The 24,309-nt window shown below is 41.1% G+C and overlaps 1 protein-coding gene across 3 annotated transcripts in view; it reads right to left on the bottom strand.

The window, feature by feature from the left end:
* Positions 1-23,669, bottom strand: part of LOC105475366 (protein tyrosine phosphatase non-receptor type 12) — a 105,519-nt gene extending 81,850 nt beyond the window's left edge. The window contains exon 1 of one of the 3 annotated variants that reach the window (XM_011730556.3): positions 23,316-23,669. In XM_011730556.3, the coding sequence (XP_011728858.2) occupies positions 23,316-23,414 (99 nt within the window). In that variant the 5' untranslated portion in view covers positions 23,415-23,669. Of the gene's footprint in view, positions 1-22,803; positions 22,921-23,315 lie in introns of those variants that run through there. The other 2 variants (XM_011730557.3, XM_011730558.3) reach the window with 2 other exon arrangements.
* Positions 23,670-24,309: the final 640 nt, after the last annotated feature.

The following is a 24,309-nucleotide window of genomic DNA, read 5'->3' as shown; positions in this document are numbered from 1 at the left end:
ACTATAGGAAACAGTATGGTGGTTCCTCAAAAAGTAAAAGTAGAATTGTCATATGATTCAGCAATTCCACTTTTGAGTATATACCCCAAAGAACGGAAAGCACGGTCTCGAACAGATATTTGTACAACCATGTTCATAGCAGCAGCATTCACAATAGCCAAAAGGTGGAAGCAACTCTAAGTGTCATGCAATGGGCAAATGGATAAACAAAATGTAGTATATACATACAATGCAGTATTATTCAACCCTTTAAAAAGGAAGATTTTGACGCATACTACAACATGGATGAACCTTGGGGACATTATGCTAACTGAAATACACCGGTCACAAAAAGACAGTATTTTATAATCCTAATTATATGAGGCACCTAGAATTGTCAAATCCATACAGACAGAAAGTGTAATAGAATGGTGCTAGGGGTTGGAAGAAGGAGGAGAATGAATTTGGAATAAAGAGGGTGGTTTAATGGGAACAGAGTTTTAGCTTTCCAAGATGAGAAGAGTTCTAGAGATTGTTTATACAACAATGTGAATGTACTCAACACTATTTAACTGTACACTTAAAAAATGGCTTAGATGATAGGTTTTATGTTACACGTATTTTACCACAATTTAAAAAAAAAAATTTTAAATGGAAAGAAACCCTCTATAGTTGTTTGTACAGAATTAAAGGTCCTATCCAGTATCAAAAAGAACAGCTAGCTGCAGGCAAGTGCCGTTAAAGTATCTCAGATTACCAGGTCACACAATATTCATATAACATTGGACAGCTCTGACCTATTCATGAATTAACTGTTATGATATTCCCAAAAAATATTTTTAAGTTTGCTGACACACTGGATTCAGATATTTATAATAAAAAGAGCTTCCTCTTCAGACTCAATTATCACTTTTATGATGACGGCTGGCTTCACATTAACTTCACCTAACCTATCCTATGCCCAGGGACTGTTTTAGGTGCTAGTGATACAGAGGTGAACAGGACAAAATCCCTGCTCTAATGAGGCATATATTCCAAAAACATGTCCTAGTCATATAGTACTTATCATTCCTGCCTTTTATATCTATCATGTTTACACGTTTTATCCCATCACTACCAATGCTGCCACCACCCAAGATTATAATTCACTGCCTCACAGACAATAATCTATTTCTTTTTCTTCCTCCACAGAGCCTAGTGTCTTCCAAATACACATTCAATAAAGCAGGGCAAGTCTGCTAGACATAATAGGCATTGATAACCCATTCAGAACATCACACAGTGAATTGGCACCCTATTTTCACATTCAGTTCATTAAGTTTATGTAATATAATTTATAAAATTAGAGAGCATAAACTTAAAATCCTATTTGAAATTTAACATCTGTTGTTTACCATCCTATTGACATGAAGGTAATGAAAAACTGAAGTGTAATTTAAAATAATTTACCTAAGTAGTATCTCCTCGTCCTAAATAACATACCTAAAGACACTTACTTTTGGATTCACTTCTTCATTATATCACCTACAATGTTACCAAGGAAAGCTGTCAATCTTTCACCATCAAGGGAAAATGGGCACAATAAAGGGGTCAGATAATACACACATGTAAAAAAACTCAACATATCAAGTGATCCAACATATCACCATACTCAGAGCTATCATTTATTACAGCTAAAGGATACAAAGTGAAAGCAGCAAAGAGAAAGGCACAAGAGGCAAAGTCCAGAAGAAACTAGGCACATGCTTTCAAAAATCCTCTTCTAATGAAATTACACAGGACCCTCTCAATTCCTGCAGAAATAAGTTGTGACAACACGTGTGAAATGTTGTCCACAAGGGAAGTGCATTAGAAATAAAGTGCCTATGGCTTTTATAGGAGGCTGGTTACACAGGCACACTGCCTAACAATATACCAAAATTCCAGACTCCCAGAAAAAAAATATATGTTCAACATAAACCATATTATCTTTTGTTTTTGTTTTTCAGAGACAGAGTCTTGTTCTGCCACCCATGCTGGAGTGCAGTGGCATGATCATGGCTCACTGCAACTTCAAACTAATGGACTCAAGTTATCTTCCCGCCTCAGCTTCCCAAGTAGCTAAGACTACACAGGTGCACACCATGACATCTGGCTAATTTTAAAACATATTTTGTAGAGAGGAGGTCTTACTATGTGGCCCAGGCTGGCCTCAAGGAATCCTCCTGCCTCAGCCTCCCAAAGGGCTGAGACAACACGATTGAGCCACTGGGCCCAGCCCATAAACCACATTGTTTGTACAATTTGGGCACAGTGAACCACTCTTATCAGGGGATAATGGAAATTCTCCCAAAAGTCTAAGTTCCCAGACACCAGCCAAGGGATAACATCATAAGCAGGCCTTTCTAAGGATAGTAGTCTTAGGCCTGCTATGTCACTCTTTTCTGCATACAGGTATAAAATGAAAAAGCAAAACTTTCTCCCCTCCACATCTATTTCCTTTTAGGTAACCAGTTATGTAACGTCTCCTTACTAATAAGCTATTTTAGGTTGTTTCACAAAAATTGTTGCATACTTGGACATACTATTTTATGCACATATGCAAGTATTTTTACGGAAAGATCCCTAAACTTGACATGCTGGGTCAAAGAGTACATACATTTATCAATTCTACTAGAAGTGGCCAAACTGCCTTCCAAAATAGGCTTCACCAGCTTACCCTCCCCTTAATGGACCTAGAAACACTAGTTTTCTATATCCTTACCAATGTTTGCTATTCTCAATTTCTTTCTTTCTTTTTTTTTTGAAATGGGAGTCTTGCTCTGTTGCCCAGGCTGGAGTGCAGTGACATGATCTCGGCTGACTGCAACCTCTACCTCATAGGTTCAAGTGATTCTCCTGCCTCAGCCTCCTGAGTAGCTGGGATTACAGGCGCCCACCACCAGGCCCAGCTAATTATAATATTTTTAGTCGAGATGGGCTTTCGTCATGTTGGCCAGGCTGGTCTCAAACTCCTGAGCTCAGGTGATCTGCCTGCCTCAGCCTCCCAAACTGCTAGAATTACAGGTATGAACCACCACACCCAGTCGCTACTCTCAATTTCTGAATTATCATCAATTTTTGAGTTTTCATCAAATTTGGTAGCTACTCCCCCAACAGTTAACAATGATTAACTTCAATTTTTCTGATTATTGGCGAGGTTGATGATTTTTTTCCTGTGTTCAGCACTTAATTGCATTTTTCTTCTGGTAATTATCATACCATATTCTCATGTTTCTACTGAAATGTTCTTTTAATTGATATATAGAAGCTCATCTTAAAAATCCTTTCTATAAAGCCTTGTATGACCCTTTTAACAGTATGTGACTTTTCCCTTTTAAGATTCCTAATTGCACAGTGTGAATATACCTAATGCCACATAACTGTACACTTAAATGATAAATGTTTTGTATTAATACATTTTATCACAATAGAAAAAGATGTAAAAAAAAATCTGTCACTCAATCTTAAGAATAAGTGAAAAGCTAAACAAACTGAAAAATCAACAACTTTTCTCAGATCCTTAAGAGAAGTCACAGGTCAAACAGCTGCCCCCAAACTGGAGAGACAGAAGGTGAATACAGAGAATCACAAGTAATCAGAGCAGAAACACTCACACAGCAAACCTCCATAAGAAACCTGGCCGGGCGCGGTGGCTCAAGCCTGTAATCCCAGCACTTTGGGAGGCTGATGTGGGTGGATCACGAGGTCAGGAGATCGAGACCATCCTGGCTAACACGGTGAAACCTCATCTCTACTAAAAAATACAAAAAAATTAGCCGGGTGTGGTGGCAGGCGCCTGTAGTCCCAGCTACTCGGGAGGCTGAGGCAGGAGAATGGCGTGAACCTGGGAGGCAGAGCTTGCAGTGAGCAGAGATCGTGCCACTGCACTCCAGCCTGGGCACCGGCAGAGCGAGACTCCGCCTCAAAAAAAAAAAAAAAAAAAAAGAAACCTGAACTGTAATTGATGAATTGCTAGAGGCACAGTGGGAACGACTATGAGGGTTAAAATCTCCAGGGGAGGCTGGGTGCAATGGCTCATACTTGCAATCCAAGTACTTTGGGAGGTGGAAGCGAGAGGACCTCTTGAGCCCAGAGTTTCCAGACCAGCCTAGGCAAGCGCAGTGAGACCCCACCTCTACAAAAAATTTAAAAATAGCTAGGTGTGGTGGCTACATCTGCAGTCCCAGCTACCAGGGAGGCTGAGGTAGGAGGATCACATGAGGCCAGGGGTTGAGGCTGCAGTGTGCCAAGGTTGTGCCGCTGCATTCTAGCCTGGACAACAGCGAGACCGCTCTAAACAAACAAACAAACAAAAACTTCAAGTGTACCCAATCAGAGGGGGCCCCCACATTTTTGTTTTACCTCCAGGAGCTCTACCAGGTTCTCACAGTAAATATCAAGAGAAAAATCCCCTCATGCTTCCAGCAGCAGGAGAAAGAGGAGCCATTTTGCAACACACCAGAATATTCCATTCTTTTTTTAATTTTTAATTTTTATTTTTGAGACGGAGTCTTGCTCTGTCACCAGGCTGGAGTGCAGTGGCGCGGTCTTGGCTCACTGCAACCTCCGCCTCCCGGGTTCAAGCTGCTTCAGCCTCCCGAGTAGCTGGGACTACAGGCACGCGCCACCACGCCCGGCTACTTTTTTGTATTTTTATTAGAGATGGGGTTTCACCATGTTGGCCAGGATGGTCTCTATCTCTTGACCTTGTGATCCGCCAGCCTCAGCCTCCCAAAGTGCTGGGATTACAGGCGTGAGCCACCGTGCCCGGTGGAATATTCCATTCTTCTTAACAAGGTCTGCCCTACGGAGAAATGATTTAACCTGAGCCTAACCTGCTGGGGTTTTAGCAGAGCCTTATTTACATCAGGTAAGGAAAATACCCAACTATAGGTCATTCAAGCCATCCTGGGGGTGAGGTGCTGAGAAACAGGATATAGTTCAAAATCTATAAACAAGCTCTCTAAAAGACTGAGACCTTGGCTCTGGGTGGCTCATGCCTGTAATCCCAGCACTTTGGGAGGCAGAGGTAGGCAGGTATCCAGCCCAGAAGTTCGAGACCAGCCTGGGCAACGTGACAAAACCCCGTATCTACAAAAAAATACGAAAAATTAGCCAGGCATGTTGACACATGCCTGTGGTCCCAGCTACTGGGGAGGGCTGAGGTGGGAGGGCTGCTTGAGCCCAGGAGGCGGAAGTTGCAGTTAGCTATGATTGTATCTCTGCACTCCAGTCTGGGAGACAAAGCAAAACCCTGTTTCAAACAAAGAAACAAACAAAAAAAACACCCTATGATTAATATCCTAAGAACTCTAATGGATAAAGTAGATAGTATGCAAGAATAGATGGGCAATCAATATAAGCAAAGAGATAGAAATTCAAAGAAATAACCAAAAAGAAACACTAGAGATTTTTTAAAAAACTGTAACAAAAATAAAGAATGTCGTTGGTGGGCTTATTAGTAGACTGGACATGGCTGAGGAAAGAATCTCTGAACTTGAGGATATCTCAATAAAAGCTTCCAAAACTAAAAAGCAGACTAAAAAGACTAGAAAAAAACTGAAACAACAGAACAGAATATGCAAAAACTGTGGGGACAACTACAAAAGATGTAAATATGCATAAATATGCATAAGGGTAATAACAGAAAGAGAAGAAGGGAACAGAAGAAATATTTGAAATAATGATTGAAAACTTCCCCAAATTAATGCCAGAAACCAAACCACAGATCCAAGCAGCTCAGAGAACACTGATCAGAATAAATGCCAGAAAAACTGTATGTAGGCATATCATTTTCAAACTACAAAAAAATAAAAGATAAACACAAAGTCGTTTAAAAAGCCAGAGGAAAAAAAATCATCTTACCTACAGGGAAGCAAGTATAATAAGAATTACATCTGACTGTGTTTCAGAAACTAGGCAAGCAAGAAGACAGTGACAAAATATCTTATTAAGAAGAAAAAACCCCACCAACTTAGAATCCTGAACCCTGCAAAATTATCCTTCGAAAACCAAAGAGAAATAAACTTTCTCAACAAACAAAAATTAAGGCTGGGCAAGGTGGTTCATGCCTGTAGTCCTAATGTTTTGGGAGGCTGAGGTGGGTGGGAATTTGTTGCCACAGACCTACCTTGTGAGAAATGTTCAAAGAAATTTTTTAGAGAGAAGAAAAATTATACTAGTCTGGAATTCATATCTACATAAAGAAAGGAAGAAGAAATGAGAGAGAATAAATGAAAGTAAAATTAAAACTTTTATTTTTCTTATTAATTGATCTGATGACCGTTTATCCAAAATACGTATGCTTGTGTGTCTATATTTATTTGTAAGTGAGATAATGCCAGCAATGATACAAGGGATAGAATTAGGGTTATTTTGTCATTATAAAGTAATCTCACCATCCATAAAGTGGTACAGTGTTATCTGAAAGTGGACTTGGATTTGCTGGAAACGTACACTGCGAATGCCAGAGCAACCATTTAAAAAAATAAACACACCCAGCTGGGCACAGTGGCTCATGCCTATAATCCCAATACTTTGGGAAGCCAAGGCAGGAGGACTGCTTGAGGCCAGGAGTTTGACAGCTTGGGCAACATGGTAAGACCTGCTCTCTATAAAAAATAAAAAACATTGCTTGAGGGTTGGTGGCACACACTTGGTAGTCCTAGCTACTCAGGAGGCTGAGGCAGGAGCATCACGTGAGCCCGGAAGTTTGAGGTTACAGTGAGCTATGACATGCCACTGCACTCCAGCCTAAGCAACTAAGTGACACCTTGTCTCTTTTGAAAAGAACAACAACAAAAAAAAGAAGTAAAACTGACATGCTAAAAAAGGAGTCATATGATATTTTGAATTAAAACTGCAAAAGGCAGAAGAAGAGTAGAAGACAAAAAAAAATAGAACAAAGAACAAGGGCAACAGAAAATAGTAGCAAATATGGTAGACATTAATCCAATGCTATCAGTAATCACTCTGAATGTCAATGGTCTAAATGTACCAATTAAAAGATTGTCAGAGTGGATTAAAAACCAAGACCTAAGTATATGTTGTCTACAAGAGATCCACTTTAAATATACAAACACACATAGATTAAAAGCAAATGGATGGAAAAAAATATATCAGCTAACACAAAAATGAAGTGAGACTAGTTATTAATTTCAGATAAAGCGAATTTCATGGCAAGTAAAGTTACCAGGGATAGGGTGGCTTTACATCATGATAAAGGGGTCAATTCTCCAAGAAGACATTATAATCCTTAATCTGTATGGATCTAACAACTGTGCATAAAAATGTAAGGCAAAACTGACAGAACTGCAAGGAGAAATATCCGAATCCACTATTATAGTTGAAGACTTCCGTACTCCTCTATCAAAAATGGGCAGATGAAGCCAGCAGGAAATGAGTAAGGACACAGTTGAACTTAACAGCACCATCAATCAACTGGATATATAATGCACATCTACAGACTACATAAGACAACAACCACAGAATACACATTCTTCTCAAGTTTACATGAAACATTCACCAAGACAGAGCAAATTCTGGGCAATAAAATACAGCTCAACAAATTTAAAACAGCAATCATACACAATATGTCTGCTCTCAGACCATAATGACACTCAAAATATTTTGGACGTAGGGGCATTTTAAACTTCAGATTAGGGATGCTCAACTCTGTATTTTCAGATAATTAAATATACTATACACATTCTTTTTGTCTGTCACCAAAAAGGTCCAAAAGAGAAAAAGAGCAAGGTGTTGCCTTTTTCCCCTCCCATTTATTTAACTTCTCACTTAATGCCCTAATAATGCTTCCTTCTTATCATTTATTTAGAACAACATCTGACACTGTGTCCTTTATTCTTACTAATTCAAACATTACAAACTACTTCTGTTTTAAAGAAGCTAAGACTGAGAGTGGTTCAAATCATGTACTCAACATTACACAGTAAGTAATGGCCAGGTCTAATACATATATTCCTGTTGTAACCCATATAATTGGACTGTCCACTATAATCCTAGACACTCAATTTCCTAAAATCAAACATATGACAAAGATATGTTACTTCCATCAGGTCTTTTCTTCCCTGCCTATTTTTACTTTTGTACATTCCTTCGTTTACACCCTCTTTAAATAATTAAGACTCCTGCCCAGTAGTGTCACCAAATTACCTTTCCCTCTCTTATCTATAACCTGTTTTAAAGGCAAAATAATAATTCATAGATCTAATCCAACCTACATCCTATTTAAAAAAATAATAAAACCTCTATACCTTCTTTAACAACTAGAGAAATAAACGATGAGGTCATTTTAGAACATATTTGAAAATATACATATGATGCTGAGACCTTGTAAACAATACAAAAACAGCATATAATAAAGCAATGACAAGAAATTAAATGGACTGGTTAAATATTCATCCTGTACTTTAAGTTGCATTTTTGGGGGAAAAAAAAAATAGTTTAAAAGTAATCTACCAGGGAGCAGTGGCTCATGCCTGTGGTCCTATCTACTTAGGAGGCTAAAGCAGGTGGATCCGTTGAGCCCAGGAGTTTGAGGCTACAATGAGCTGTGATTGTGCCACTGCACTCAAGCTTGGGCAACAGAGACAGACTCTGTTTCTTAAAAATAAATTTTAATAATCTTCTATCTAAATTATAAAGTAATTTTTAAAACTAGACTTTTTACTTTTGTGCACCATCTAATAATGTCAGTGAATGGGTGTGGAGGTAAATATTTGAACATGGTAATTATTTCAGTTGCAAAATCCTATTACTGATATCCACCCACCCTGCGTTTCTCCTTGGCATTCATACAAGGGGTCTTCAAAAAGTTCATGGAAAATATGTACCATGAAAAAAACTATGCATGGATTTCAATGTTTTTTGCACCAAAATAAACTCATACTAACTTCTTATAACATGTTTGATGAACAGGATCTCATTTGAAGCACTAAGAACTGTAAGTTATCAGTTTGAAAAGAACCCCTATCAGAGCAACATGAATTCTGCTAAAAAACTGAAGCAAGAACAAAACATCAAATTTATGGTAAAGCTTGGATGGAAGAATGGTGAAGCAAAGTTCATGGGGACAATGCCCCAAATATCAGCAGTTTACAAATGGATGCCTCTTTTAAAGAAAGAACAAGGTGATGCTGAAGATGAAACCTGTAGTAGCAGACCATCCACATTGATTTTTGAGAAAAAATTCATCTTGTCACGTGCCCTAACTGAAGAGAACCTGCAATTAACAGCATAAACAATAGCCAACACCACAGACATCTTAAGTTGTTCAGCTTACACAATTCTGACTGAAAAATTAAAGCTGAACAAACTTTCCACTCAACTGGTGCCAAAACCATAGCACCCAGATAGCTACAGACAAGAGCAGAGCTTTCAATGGAAATTTTAAACACGCCTGTAATCTCAGCACTTTGGGAGGCCGAGGCAGGTGGATCACCTGAGGTCAGGAGTGCAGCCTGGACAACATGATCAGCCTGGACAACATGGCGAAACCCTGTCTCTACTAAAAATTCAAAAATTAGCCGGGTGTGGTGGTGCACACCTGTAATCCCAGCTACTTGGGAGGCTGAGGCTGGAGAATCACTTGAACCAGGGACATGGAGACTGCAGTGAGCAGAGATCGTGCCACTGCACTCTAGCCTGGGTGACAAAGCAAGACTCCGTCTCAAAAACAAAATGAAAAATAATAAATAAATAAATAGGTGGGATCAAGATCCTGAAGCATTTCTTAAAAGGATTGTAACAGGAAATGAAACATAGCTTTACCAGTATGATCCTGAAGACAAACTCAATCAAAGCAATGACTACCAAGAGGTGGCAGTGGTCCAGTCAAGGCAAAAGTGGACCAGTCAAGAGCAAAGCTCATGGCAACAGTTTCTGGGGATGCTCAAGGCATTATGCATGTTAATTTTCTGGAGGACCAAGGAAAGATAACATCTGCTCATTATGAGAGTGTTTCGAAAAAGTCAGCCAAAGCTTTAGCAGAAAAACATCTGAGAAAGTGTCACCACAGAGTCCTTTTCTACCCACAAAAATGCCTCTTGCTCATTCCTCTCATCAAACAAGGGCAATTTTGTGAGAGTTCAGATGGGAAACCATTAGGCATCCACCTTACAGTCCTGATTTGGCTCCTTCTGCCTTCTTTTTGTTTCCCAATCTCAAAAAAATCTTTAAAGGGCACTCATTACTCTTCAGTTAATAATGTAAAAAAAACTGCTTTGAAATGGTTACATTTCTAGGACCCTCAGTTATTAGGGATAAACAAAATGGTTGGTGTATCATCACTTATAAAAGTAAAGTGATGGAGTTTATGTTGAGAAATAAACTTTATATTTTTAATTTTAATCTATTTATAAATTTATTTATAAATAACATTTATTTACTTAATTCCATTTTTCCATGAGCTTTCTGAAGTCCCCTTGTAGAATATATTTACTATATTAGATGAATTACAAACAACTAGGTGTAAGTTACAGGACATTTCTAAACTACAAAGTACCTTCCAGTCTATTTCTGCTATCCATTATTAACACACATTAATAAATCTTGGGCACAGACAACCAACTGACAGAGTAGGTAGAGAAAGGTGACTAGGCAAATAGAATTTCAAAGGGAGGCACAAAGGCAGGCAGGCAGGCAGACACACAGGCGCAAAGACAGACACGCTAATAGACAGGCAAACACAATGAATATAGTAACACATAAATTTTAGATGATTCATGAACTAAAAGAACTATAGTTAGGTTAATTTTAATAATGCAAAATCTACTATGAAGAAAATATGTTAAGTTTTTCAGATAGTGATATATTTCTGACATATGATCACGGAGTAAATCATAGTGACTACTTTGATAAAAATGATCTTTAGGGCCAGGCGCAGTGGCTCACACCTATAATCCCAGCACTTTGGGAGCCAAGATGGAAGGATCACTTTAGGCCAGGAGTCTGAGACCAGCTGAGGCAACATAGTAAGACCTCATCTCTACAAAAAAGTAAAAAAATTAGTAGGGCATGGTGGCATAGGCCTGTAGTCCTAGCGACTCAGGAGGGAGGCGAGTGGATCACTTGAGTCCAGGAAGTCAGGGCTGCAGTGAGCTATGATTACACCACTGCACACCAGTCTGTGCGATAAAGCAGGACCCTATCTCTTAAAACACAAAACAAAAAAACACACACAAAAACAAAAAAACAAAACCCCAAACTTTAAAACAGGATTTCCTTGCAAGAAGGTTCCATATTTTAATATTGGAAAATTATAATTTAAATATTAGGTACCATAAATAAGCAGCTTATAGATAATCTTAATTTTAGTTTGCTACACAGAAACCTTAAAATTTTGCCTGATGTTTAATGTCTAACTGTAAATGTGAAATAATGCTCTGCCAGAGCCAACAAATGGTTCTCTCAAGTCACAAGGACTCTTTGTGCTTCTTTTTCCTTCTCTGAAAGAAGGTGGGTGGAGTTCATATGGAGCTGAAACCTTAAAATAGTAATTTTTTTTTTCAATTTTGCTTCAGGGATTCTCTACTAGACACTCTTTGGGCTGCCTGCCTAGTTATTAAGCCATCCCTTCCTTTCTCTAAAAAAAGTTCCTTCCTTTCATACACATATGAATAAGCTCACCACCTTATACAACACCCATCTCACTGGCGAGTTGGTTATTTTCTTCAGGAAATTGAAAACAAGATGTAGCAATTCTAGTCATTCTGAGCTCTTCCCATAATCTGAGATAAAAGTGAATGAGACAGGTTAGATTACCATAAGGGATGCCTTTATTCAGCACATGCAGGCCAAAACAGTGAAAGTCAAAATGCAGAGAGAGGTAAGAGAAGAGTAAAGCAAGTGTACAGAGAAGCAAAGAGAAGTATCCAAGCAGCCCCAGAGACATGGAAACTAGAAAACCATAGAAAGACACAGCGGCTGGCATGGAGAGAGGAGTCACCCAGGCTCTCTATTTCTTGGTTCTGATGCTTCAACCTGCTCAAGGACAGTATTCCATTTCAACGAATTCTTTCTTCACTTAAGCTACTTTGAGAGTAGGCTGCAACCAAATATCTATACTGACAGAAAACTTTTTTGGTAATTTTGAGGATATTTATGCTCTACTTTGGGGGGCAGGGGGCGGGGCTTTATTGACTTCTTCCGTAAGACGGAAAATGTTGGCCTAAGCAGCATCATATCATAGAAAAAGCATCTGCTTTCCTAACTTGGGTCTAACCCAGTTCTGCCACCTTTCTATGGCAAGACCTGTAATAAGCTCCTTAATTTCTAAACAGTTTTTATATTCCTTATAACACTAAAGAGTTTATGACTTCAGGAGTAAAACCAACATACACAATGGGGAAGAAGGTGTCTAGAAAAGCTATTCTTCATGGTTTTGTTGCATGTGACCTAGAACTCCTTTCCTTTCTCACGTTGGTTCTGGTCACAGATGCATAGTCTTAAAACCTCTTCAGAGTCATCTTACGGAAAGCTCAATTTGCTGAGGAATCCAAACTAAGCAAGAGACCCACCATTATAAAAAAGCTGCCTTAGTCCTGAAGGCTTTTTAAATGTAATTTCTTTCCACAGGGCACTTTTAACATATCTGATAGATGCCAATGAAAAACACTAATCTAGTCATCTAAGAACTGTGTAAACAGAGAGAGTACAACTTTATATACCTGAAATAAAGTAAAATTACTAGATTTAAGAACATTTACCATGTGACAAGGACTCAATTTTTAAAAGGTCCTACTGTAAGAGCAAACAACTATGCCATAATAATGGAACATCAAAACACTCCTCATCAAAACACTCAGAAACACAGGCCAATTTCAAAATAGCATTTAAGCTGATATTCCTTTGGAAATCCTATATTTGGGTACATTAGATTTGCTTATTTTAGACACACTGACCCTGTTCTTCCCATCTAAAACTCACAGTTCTATCTCTGTTTATCTCCAAGTCTGTGAAAGTGTTGTTGCCTTTTATTCACCTAGTTCACCTGACAAACTCTTCCTTCAAAAACCAGCTCAAATGTAGCATCTTTGTGGAAATTGTCCATGATCTATTCAGGCAGATTTAGGCTCTCCTGTCTCTCTGGTTTAAATTCCGAATATACTTCCATTGGAGCAATATGTCATCTCAAATTCCTTCAACTACCTTCTATGTACTACGTTAGAAACTTTACATATATTATCTTGTTCTTTCCAGGTATGTATTACAGCCCCAACTTCTCTAGATAATCTGCTCAGAATCACAGCAGGGCCAGGATAGAAATTAATAACTGTATAGCTCCCAATCTCCTTATCTTCCCACTAGTCTATAAGTTCTAAGGCTTTTGGGACCCAAACCCCTTGAGAAACTAAGAGCTATGAACTTTCTTCCCCCTAAAATGGGCTTACACACAAAAAGTATTACATATAATTTAAAAGGGTTCAAAGATTCCCCTGAAGCCCACCCACTGCCCCCAGGAAAAGTCCTGCTGCTTCTCACAAGTCTCTTCAGTTAGTAAACTTCCTGAAGAGAATGACTGCCATATTTTCAACTGCCAATTCAAAAACACAGTACCTAGGGCATAGTGGGCACTCTGTTATCTCCATAAATACCTTCTGTATGAATGGATAAATGATAGAGACCATGGATGGATGACAGAGACAAATCTTTGCGTTCCTTCAGAGCCTATCAGGGCAGTCACTCAAATGTTGTTAAAATCTCTTTTTAAATGCCGGTTAGATATAAAAAAAGTTATTACAGGAAATGTAGATATTAGCACACTTCTCAAAGCCTCTGAGATTAACGTGGTCCACAATATGACTAGGCTTTGTGTACTCACCAAATGTCATCGTGAATTATAATTCCTGTGTAATTATAATCCCCCATACTATTCTCCTGATAGTGAGTTCTCACAAGATCTGATGGTTTTATAAATGTTTGGTAGTTCCTCCGACGTTCATTCTCCTTCCTGTCATCTTGTGAAGAAGGTGCCTTGCTTCCCCTTCGCCTTCCACCAGAATTGTAAGTTTCCTTAGGCCTCCCCAGCCAAGCTCAACTGTGAGTCAATTAAACCTCTTTCCTTTATAAATTCTATGAAGAACTGCCAGTCTCGGGCAGTTCTTCATAGCAGTGTGAAAATGGACTAATACAGTCCACATTCCACTTTCTCCAAAAAAAACTTTTAGGAAGCAACTACTGTTTGCTTCTTATATCTGCCATACGCCAGCCACAGACCCTACAATATTGTATAAATGAAAACAAGATTTTTGTGTGATTTCAGAAGGAAGGAGATAATTGTCAAGGTTTGACTGCATGAATCTAAAAAAACTTAAATACTACACGAAATATAAAATGCTGGAAGAGGAGTTCAACTCATATTTGGAAAAGACTAGTGGTTTAGAAATTGCATTATCACCTGATTTACCTTATCAAGTTTTCAACTCAAATCTAATGAAAGGCTTTTTTTCTTATGGCATTAAAGATCAAATTTTACAAAGGATTTGAAAAGGTGCTTTAAGATAAACTGTACTAAATTTTTATTCTAGAAAGTGAGAATTAATCACATTTTTGCTTCCAAGTTTTTGGTGAACATGGTGAAGTCATTTTAAATTTTTAGCTTTTTCATCTTCCAAGTACTGGTTTATAAAATAAAAGGGGAGACCATCCTGGCCAACATGGTGAAACCCCATGTCTACTAAAAAAACAAAAATTAGCTGGGTGTGGTGGCAGGCGCCTGTAATCCCAGCTACACGGAGACTGAGGCAGGAGAACTGCTTGAACCCAGGAGGCGGAGGTTGCAGTGAGCTGAGATCGTGCCACTGCACTCTAGCCTGGCAACAGAGCAAGACTTTATCTCAAAAAATATATAAATAAAATAAATAAATAAAAGGGAAGCTTTCTGAGGGAAAAAGTATGTTCAACAGTACAACCACAGATCAGCAAGATTTCATTCATTTAGTAGGTATGCTCAAGGACCAGGAATAGCTTACTTCAAAGGGAAGAAAGGATACATACCACAGAGTATAGGAGTTTAACACTGGAAAGGTAATGTGACATTATGTTAAGAAGGTTCTGGAATGCCAGGCTAAGCAGTACAGACTTTATCCTATAGACCTGTGATTCTCAACTAGGACCAAAGTTACAAAATTGGGTGAAGCTTCCAGGTGATGTAGAAGCAGCACTTGGATCAGATGTTTTGAATTGACTTTCAAAATATGCATTTAAAATTTCCAATAATTGTAATGGTCATAAAAGGGAACAATGAGTCTTTTAACTTATATTTTTTATAATAAAAATTAAACCATGCTTCCAGTGCAGCCCACATCTCTTGATTGTACAACCAGTATGGTTTCCATTAGCCTACAGATGCCGCCACTTGAAAGTGGTATTTTAGGAAAGTGAATATGATATATTGAATGAACTGGATGAGGAAAGAAACTAGAGGCAAGTAGAGAACAATAGATATCACTTATAATCACTCTCAAAATGTCCACAAATTCACCATTTTTGAAGAGATACTGATGACATGATATCTTGATTTTATTAAGTCCAAAGCCAAAAGTTTAAAAGAAGACATTTTATTAATACTCTAAGACAATATCAACAAAGTATTATCCATGGGGTATAGGATGCACAAGTACAGAAGTTACCTTAAGAAATTGCAGCTAATAAAATCATATTTATTTAAAATATCTGAATTCAATGTAGCTCTTGTATTTTCTTTTTCAGTGGATACTGAAAATACAACTAGAGTTACGTAAATATATCTGTGTAGGAGGGGAAGAAGCAGTTCTCATGGCCGTCTAAAAGACAAACCTTTGGACCACTGAAGAATTCACCTGAAGAATAAATCCGTCTTACAGCATTAAGCTTGTCTACAATGTCTGCACACGCAATGGACATTAGTGCCTATTAAATGCCAAGCACTATATTAAGCAATGGGGATACGGCGATAATTAAGTCCCATTCTCTAGCCTGGGAGGTTTTCAGTCTGGGGAAGACAGAAATGTAAATGTTTACGAATCTAACAAACTGAGTGCTATAGAAACACAGAAGTATTTAACATATGAACAAAAAACCTACATCCATCCAAATGTTAATGTCTTACTTTCAATTTCATCCTTTAAAAATCCTTTTTCCAAGTTAAATGTCAAATATTGATGGAAAAAAGTTAATATATTTTGAAAGTAAATACAGTAAAACATTCTTGAGAACGCTTAAATTTTTAGTTTACTGTCTCAGTGAACCATGTCTGGAGAGTTACTTAAAAGTTCACTTCCACTTCTGAAGTTAGTTAAGATATAAATATGTTTAGATGAATACTCATCGAAGGATGGAAAAGAAAACCATATTACTAAACCAGTGGCACTGGGTAAGCACTAAGATTAGCTCAAATGCAAGGACTGGAAAATATTACACTCTAGTTTTTAAAGACAAATTACGACATACAAAATCTTACAAGCTAACCACAAGAAGATACCAGTTCACACTCAGTAGGATGCCTATAATCAGAAAGACAGCAACAATATCGGTGAAGATGTAGAGAAACTGGAACCCTCGTGTACTCCTTATGTAAAATGTGCAGCAGCTTTGGATAACAGTCTGGCAGTTCCTCAAAATGTTAAACATAGTGTTATCACGTGACTGAGCAATTCCACACTTAGATATATACCCAAGAGAACTGAAAATGTGTCCACACAGAAACTTGTACACAAATGTTCACAGTAGCATTATTCACATTAGTCAAAAAGTGGAAAGAATTCAAATACCCATCAACATGATGAATGGATAAACAAAATGTGGTATCTATATAATAGAATATTATTCAGCCATAAAAAGGCCAAAAGCACTACTGATCAATACTATAACGTGGATGAAACCTGAAATAATGTTAGGTGGAGTCTGTCACAAAACACCACATATTGTATGATTCCATTTATATAAAATGTCCAGAATACTTAAATCTATGGAAACAGAAGGTAGATTTGTGGTTGCTTGGGGCTTGTGGGAAAGCAGGGAGTGACTGCTAATGGGTACAGAAAGCGAAGAAAATGTCCTAAAATTGATTGTGGTGACTGTTGCATAATTTCATCAATGTAATAAAAAACTAGTGAATCATACACTTTAAATGAGTAAATCTTTTTTTTTTTTTTTTTTTTGAGGCGGAGTCTCGCTCTGTCGCCCAGGCTGGAGTGCAGTGGCGCGATCTCGGCTCACTGCAAGCTCCGCCTCCCGGGTTCCCGCCATTCTCCTGCCTCAGCCCCCCGAGTAGCTGGGACTACAGGCGCCGCCACCACGCCCGGCTAATTTTTTTGTATTTTTAGTGGAGACGGGGTTTCATTGTGTTAGCCAGGATGGTCTCGATCTCCTGACCTCGTGATCCGCCCGTCTCGGCCTCCCAAAGTGCTGGGATTACAGGCTTGAGCCACCGCGCCCGGCCTTAAATGAGTAAATCTTATGGTAGGTACTTATATCTCAATAAAGCTATTATTAATTTTTTTAAACCTGCAAGCCACAACACTGAATAAACAAATGATGAAAATTTTTATGTTTATCAAGACTGCAACATAATATCTTTCCAGGCAAAAGAGGATATACACATAGACAAGAAATAATATGAAAAATATTCTCTAGTTCTCTCTTAAAAAAAAAAAAGGCAGTGGGAGGGGCACACTCTCCTTCAACCAGTCTTCCTCTAGCTCCTACTCTCTACTTTCAAAATGTTAAAAAAAAAAAAATGGAAAGACGCTAAACCCACCCTTTACCCTACAATCTGGCTTCTTCCCATACCCCAACCCAAACTGCTTTTTCTAGTCACCAAAGCACTCCTACGTGCCAAATGGAATGGGTACTTTCTCAACCTCACCTTACCGGTCCTCCCAGCATTATTTGACTCTGGTAATAACTCCTTTCTTGAAACTCTCCCTGGCTTTTCTGACATCTCTGGTTCTCCTCCCTCCTTCTTGAACACTCCTTCTCAGGAACAATCACTACTATATCCTTCTTTTGGCTGTTCTGTTAAGACTGATGTTCTTCAACCTAAAGCTGGTCACTCTATAAGTTTGCTGGAATAAGCTCATTCACTCCCATGATGTCAACTATCTCCTACATGCTTATATGATGATGCCTACATCTTTAACTCCATCCTGTCAGAAATCTTAAGCTCTACATTTTTACTGGATGTCTCAGAGGCAACGCGCAGTTTTCACATGTTGAAAATTAAATGTATCCTCTTCTCCCCTGAAACTTCCTCCTGCAATGTTGTTTGGTCTCCTCTACTTGTTTCTCCTCCCTCACTCCTTATTCTACCAAATGGTATTCTCTACCTTGGGTGACAGATACCAAGCTAGACATTTTGCAAGTCATAATACTATACTCTTTTCTTCTTTACTACCCCCATCTAATGAATCATTGAGACTCCTTTCTTAATTCTTATCAGATGTGTTATATACTCTATTTCCCCATCTCAGTTCACTTTAGGCCCTCACATCTCACTTCTTCTATTTCAACAGCTTCCAAAATGCCACTCTTCATACTGCCATCAGACTCAACTTTGTAAAACACAAATGATTGTTTACCTTTCTTAAACGACTCAGCAGTGCTCCAGAAGCCCAGACTAATGATTCTCACCTTTTCTACCAGAACCTATCTGAGTAAGTGAAGGTTCAGAGTACAACTCAAGGAGCAGGCTGGAGAAGGCGAGGGTGGGGGAATGACGCTGGAGTGGGCCAGCATGTCTATTTTCTTAACACCTCCCTACTTTCTCCATGACTCTAGGAGTTACAATGCAGACTGTCCAGAATTGCTATTATCGGTCTGTAGAATAAAATCTAAGTATAGCATAGACATAAGATCCTTCACAAAAAGACCTCTAACTTTCCCAGCATCACCTTTATCATTTACCATGTATTAGCTCACTGGTTCTCAAAGTATGGTCCAGGACCACCTCCCCAACCCCCAGTCATCAGAGGGAGTCTGTGTGGAGTAAAACCTAGGTCTGTGAAACATGTGCACCACTCTACTTTATACATTTATCTCTCAGTTTGTAAATACTAAAAGTAGAGATAATTGAGATCAAATTCTGATCAGCCACAAATTAGCTATTTGCTAATTTATTAGCAAAATTAGCATGTTTTCAACATGCAAATAACCATCTAGGAAACAAAGTTCTATACAGTCTGGGTACCTTAGTTGTCTCCTCTTTAACAGTATGGGGCACAACCAAGGCCAGTAATAGACACTCAGAGAATAGTTAATGACAGGTGGAAAATTTCTATCCTCAATAGTAATCAAGAAATTCAAGTTAAAACAAGATACCAGTTTTCAACCATCAAATAAAGATCAAGAAAATTATAATATGAACACTCATACATTACTGACAGTTGTATAAACTGACAAAACTTTTTCAAGTTTATGAACATGTATTAAATGTTTATATACTTCTGCCTAGTAGTCCCGGGAAGCTATCTTATGCAACAGTGAAAAATGTAAAAGTTTTGCAAAAATTTTAATCACAAAATTATTATATGTAACAGCAGAAAGTAGAATGACCTAAATACTCAACCACAAAGAAATGGAATTAAGATATAAAATAGTCACCAAGTAGTAGGCCAGCTATGGTGGCTCACATCTGTAACCCCAGCACTTTGAGGCTGAGGCAGGAATTAGAAACCAGCCTGGGCAACATGAGGAAACCCTGTCTCTACAAAAAATACAAAAATCAGCAGGGCTTGGTGGGGCGGGCCTGTAGTCCCAGCTACTCTGGAGGTTGAGGTGGGATCCCACGGAGGCTGATGCTGCAGTGAGCCAGGATCGCAACCATACACTTCAGCCTGGGTGACAGAGTGAGACCCCATCTCAAAAACAGAACAAAACAACAAAACAAAACAAAACAAAATATTAACAGACGTAGCCTTTAAATGATAGGACTATAGGACGGCTGGATAGAGCAAAAAGAGCATTGTCACCAGAGTCAGGCAAGTGGAGTATTCATTTGAACTGTGGTCTAAGTGTAAAGCATTATTATTATTCCATTAATTTCCAAATTTGGAATAAACATTATTTTATAATGGAACAGAGTTATATCAGCCACATTAACTCTAAGGCTCAGTCATAAAATGTTAAGATTTTAAAATGCATTTTTAATCAACATCAGAATTTAAGAATAATAGTTAGAATCTATAAGCTAATCTTTTTTTTCTCTTTCCATGCCAGGGGAACATAGTTCCTCTCCAGCCTTCCAGTCAGGGGAAAAAGCAACACCAACTACCAGCTGCCTTAATTACAGCTATTGCTTATCAAGTCAGGAAATAAAAAAAAAAAAAACCAAGCCCTATAAAAGAATAGCCTTAGTCATCCAATCTCCAGTGTAGGATCACCTAGCTATACCTAGGTATCATGGAAGAAAAAGGAAACTCATTCAGTCTTTGAGAAATGAACTCTCGGTGGCGCATGCCTGTAATTCTAGCACTTTGGGAGACTGAGGCAGCAGATCACAAAGTCAGTCAGATCAAAGTTCAAGACCAGTCTGGCCAATACCATGAAACCCCATCTCTACTAAAAATACAAAAATTAGCCAGGCGTGGTGGCATGCGCCTGTAATCTCAGCTACTCAGGAGGCTGAGGCAGGAGAATCGCTTGAACCTGGGAGGTGGAGGTTGCAGTGAGCGGAGATTGCACCACTGCACTCCAACCTGGGCGACAGAGCGAGACTCCATCTGAGAAAGAAGGAAAGAAAGAAAGAAAGAGAGAGAGAGAGAGAGGGGGGAGAAAAGAAAGAAAGAAAAGAGAGAGAGAGAGAGAGAGAGAGAGAGAAAGAAAGAAAGAAAGAAAGAAAGAAAGAAAGAAAGAAAGAAATGAACTCTCCAATAGGAATCCCTGACTCATCCCCAAAGCATGAACCCTAAGGCTACTTCTCCAATACAGGAGTTCAGAGGCTGGGCACCTGTCCTGATGGCCCGCATCACCAAACAATGCTCCTCCCTGTCGGTATATGCCTAGGGATAACAAGGTGACTAGCATGCAAACAAGAAATGACCAGGGACCACACCATCTCTTCTTCCATAACCAAAATAAGATGGTAAAAAACTAGTTTTAGGCCCGGCACAGTGGCTCACGCCTGTAATCCCAGCACTTTGGGAGGCCAAGGCAGGTGGATCACTTGAGATGAGGAGTTTGAGACCAGCCTGCAAATATGGCAAAACCCCATCTCTACTAAAAATACAAAAATTAGCTGGGCGTGGTAGCTTGCGCCTGTAGTCCCAGCTACTTGGGAGGCTGAGGCAGGAGAATCGTTTGACTCTGGGAGGCAGAGGTTGCAGTGAGCTGAGATTGCACCACTGCACTCCAGCCTGGGCTACAGACCGCAGAGCAAGACTCGGCTCAAAAACAAAAACAAAAAAAGCTAGTTTTAAACGCCTTAAATATTCAAAGTATTTTCTTCTACTTTCGCTAGAAAGTAGTAAAAAGGGGACTGCATCCAGTTGCTGTAAATGACACCATTCAAAAGATACTAAGACAATTAAAGTTCAATAGTAAAAAAGGAAAATACCCTCTTTTCCTTAACCCTTTCAGATCAAAAAGTAATTTTTCAAAAATACATAGGCTAAATATCAAGAGCAAATGTTTAAATATAAGCAATATTTTTATTTTTAATAAGGAATAAGTTAGATTATTTAACTTATATTTTCAATCTTCAAAAGATACTGAGAAAACTTTACTTCCATCCTCAATTATTGGTCTGGGGAGGCGGGAATCACAAAGCTCAACGATACTAGTATAATATTGTGTAAGGTCAATATTGTGTATTAACGCTAAGCTTTACTGGACAGGTCTCTTTAAAACGTGAAAAAGTATTCACTACTAAGTCATATCACCTCCACCATAAAAACTACTGTACTTTTTAAATAAAAAATAAAAACTAGCCAATGTCTGCTGCCCATTCATTTTACAGATATTAACTGTGTATCCTTTTCATAATCAGGTTTCAGAGTTAAGTGATTATTCTTGGAGGTGTACCTTACCCAGGATAAAAATTTTCCCTAGCTGATTTCCCCTTCCCAACCCCCGCCAAGACTAAGGAGCAACCACTTCCCAAAGTCCCACTTCCTTTTCCATTCCCCAGACCTACAGGGTTTCCAACGCCCCAGTCTTGCGCAATATCCGTAGGAGCAGCAGCCGCAACCACCGCCTCCTAAGCCGGGAAACAACCCTAGAGGGAACATTGTCCAGCAGAAAAATAAAAGGGGCGGGGGTTGGGGGGGTGGGTAACATAGGAAGTCGACTTCTGGTCCCACGCCTTCGGATCTGACCCCCTCATAGTGAGCTAGAGCAATAGTGTATCTAGAGCAGTTTCATGAACAAGACTTTTAACCTTCACCTCCTCTCAAGCCTGCTTGCACAAGCAGAGGGCGGAAAGTGGGGGGTGGCGGAGGCGGGGGGGGGGGCGCTGGGAAGGTTATCTCCCAGTTCAGGGCTTCGGCCCGTAGCGACGCCTCCGCCCCACCAGGACTATTGTTCCCAAGTTCCCCACCCCCACCCCGGATAGGAAGTGATAGTCACATCCCCTTCGCCTTCGGCAATATCCCCTGGGGAGTCCGAAGTCGGTTTCCTTCAGGATAATCCCCCCACCCACACTTATCCCCTGAACCGGACCCCAAGATCACCTTAAACCTGGGTCTCAGGAGAGGAGAAGCGGGACGCGGGTAAATGGAAATTAGGTAAACCCATGAGATTCCTTATGGACAATCCTTTCCCAAGCGTTGGAGATCATGATTGCGACCCCAGAAACGGCAGAAGTCCTACCTTGCCCGCTTTGAGACCAGCTAAAGCAAAGGGATCCCAGGAGTTAGTGCCAACCTCAATTCCCCCGTTCCTCTGTCAGCCACGATCTGCACTCCTCCCGGTCACAGCCAGATACCCTGCCTCGACCCTCCTGGGAGGAGCGGACTGGGCGGGGAGATGTGGAAACGCGAGCACCCCCCGGCCTGCACCTCACTAGTCTCCGGCTCCCGGCCGGGTAAACAATAGGTGGTCGCGAGCCGCGGTGCAGGCTGCAGGCTCGGCCGCGCGGCCGCTCCCTTCGCGCCCCGGGCGCCCGCGCGGGGGTCGCGAACATGGGAGAAGAAAGGAGGCCACGGCGGGAGGCGCTCTCGATTCCCGCCGGCTTCCAAGACCACCCGGCCCACCGGGCTGGTGCGCGCCCCCTCCGCCCCTTTCCTCACAGAGGTACACAAAGCACTGGCGGCCCGGCCGGGAGAGGCGGCGATGGGCTCCGGCGCCGGCGAGACAAGGCGACAGCGAGGGGAGAGACTCACCATGAAGTCCCGAGCGAAGTTGTCCTCCCCATTGTGGTCAGGACTCTTCATGGCCTGGACCCTCTGGATGAATTTCCTCAGGATCTCCACTTGCTCCATCCTCCCGCGTCCCCCCGGCTGCGGTCGCTGGCCCCCCCGCCGCCCGCCCGCCCGGCGCAGAGCCCGCTCCGTCTTCCCCAGCTCGTTTCCCCAGCACGTCCCTCCCTCCCGACCCCCGCCAAGCCCCGCGGCTCCCTCCTCCTCCCCACTGCCCTAGGCGGCGGCTGCGGCGGCACCGGCTGGGCTCCCGACACCACAACTTCCAGGAGCAGCCGCCGCTCTCCCACAGTACCAGGCGAGCCGCTGCGGCTAGCGCCAACCCCAACCCCCAGCTTGCTCCATCCTCCTTCCCCGCCCTCCTCCTCCGTCGGAGACGCCGCCGCCGCCGCCGCCGCCGCCGCCGCCGCCTCAGGAACACAGCTAGCTCTCCGCTCGCCCTGCCCCCCCTTCCCGGTTCTTCCTCCCCCCCACCCCCCGCCAGCAGCCGCAGCCGCAGCCGCCTCTCCCCACGGGCGCGTCCCCGCCGCCACCCAGATGCGCGGCCTCGCGCTGCGGCTCCGCCCCAAGCGCGGCGCCTGCTGATCCATCCCCGCCCGCCTCCCGGCCACGCCCCCAAGCCCGCCCTGCCGGCCCCAGGCCCGCTTGGAGTGGCTGGAAGGCACTTCAGCGGGCGGCCTGGAGACCTGACTCCACTTCCGGGGCGTGGCCCCGTTCAGGGATCTCAGAGGTCGGAGTAGCGTCGGGAGGAGAGTTGGTTCCTCCAAAGGAGGGAATGCGACTCAGAGCGGGGCAAGCAGTAGTGTATCAGAGTAGGATTCTGCTGGAATTTGCGGTCTCACCGCCTACTAGGGAAGAGAAGCAGTTTTCAGGAGTCCCGCACCGCCGCCAGCCGTGGACTGGGCCTACAAGTCACGGCCTGTGGAGTCCAGGAGTGGGGGCGGGCGAGGGCTGGCTG

Source organism: Macaca nemestrina, chromosome 4 (assembly GCF_043159975.1).
Source record: "Macaca nemestrina isolate mMacNem1 chromosome 4, mMacNem.hap1, whole genome shotgun sequence".
NCBI lineage: Eukaryota > Metazoa > Chordata > Mammalia > Primates > Cercopithecidae > Macaca > Macaca nemestrina.
The sequence above is the reverse complement of the archived record's forward strand: the minus strand, read 5'-3'. Positions and strand labels throughout refer to the sequence as shown.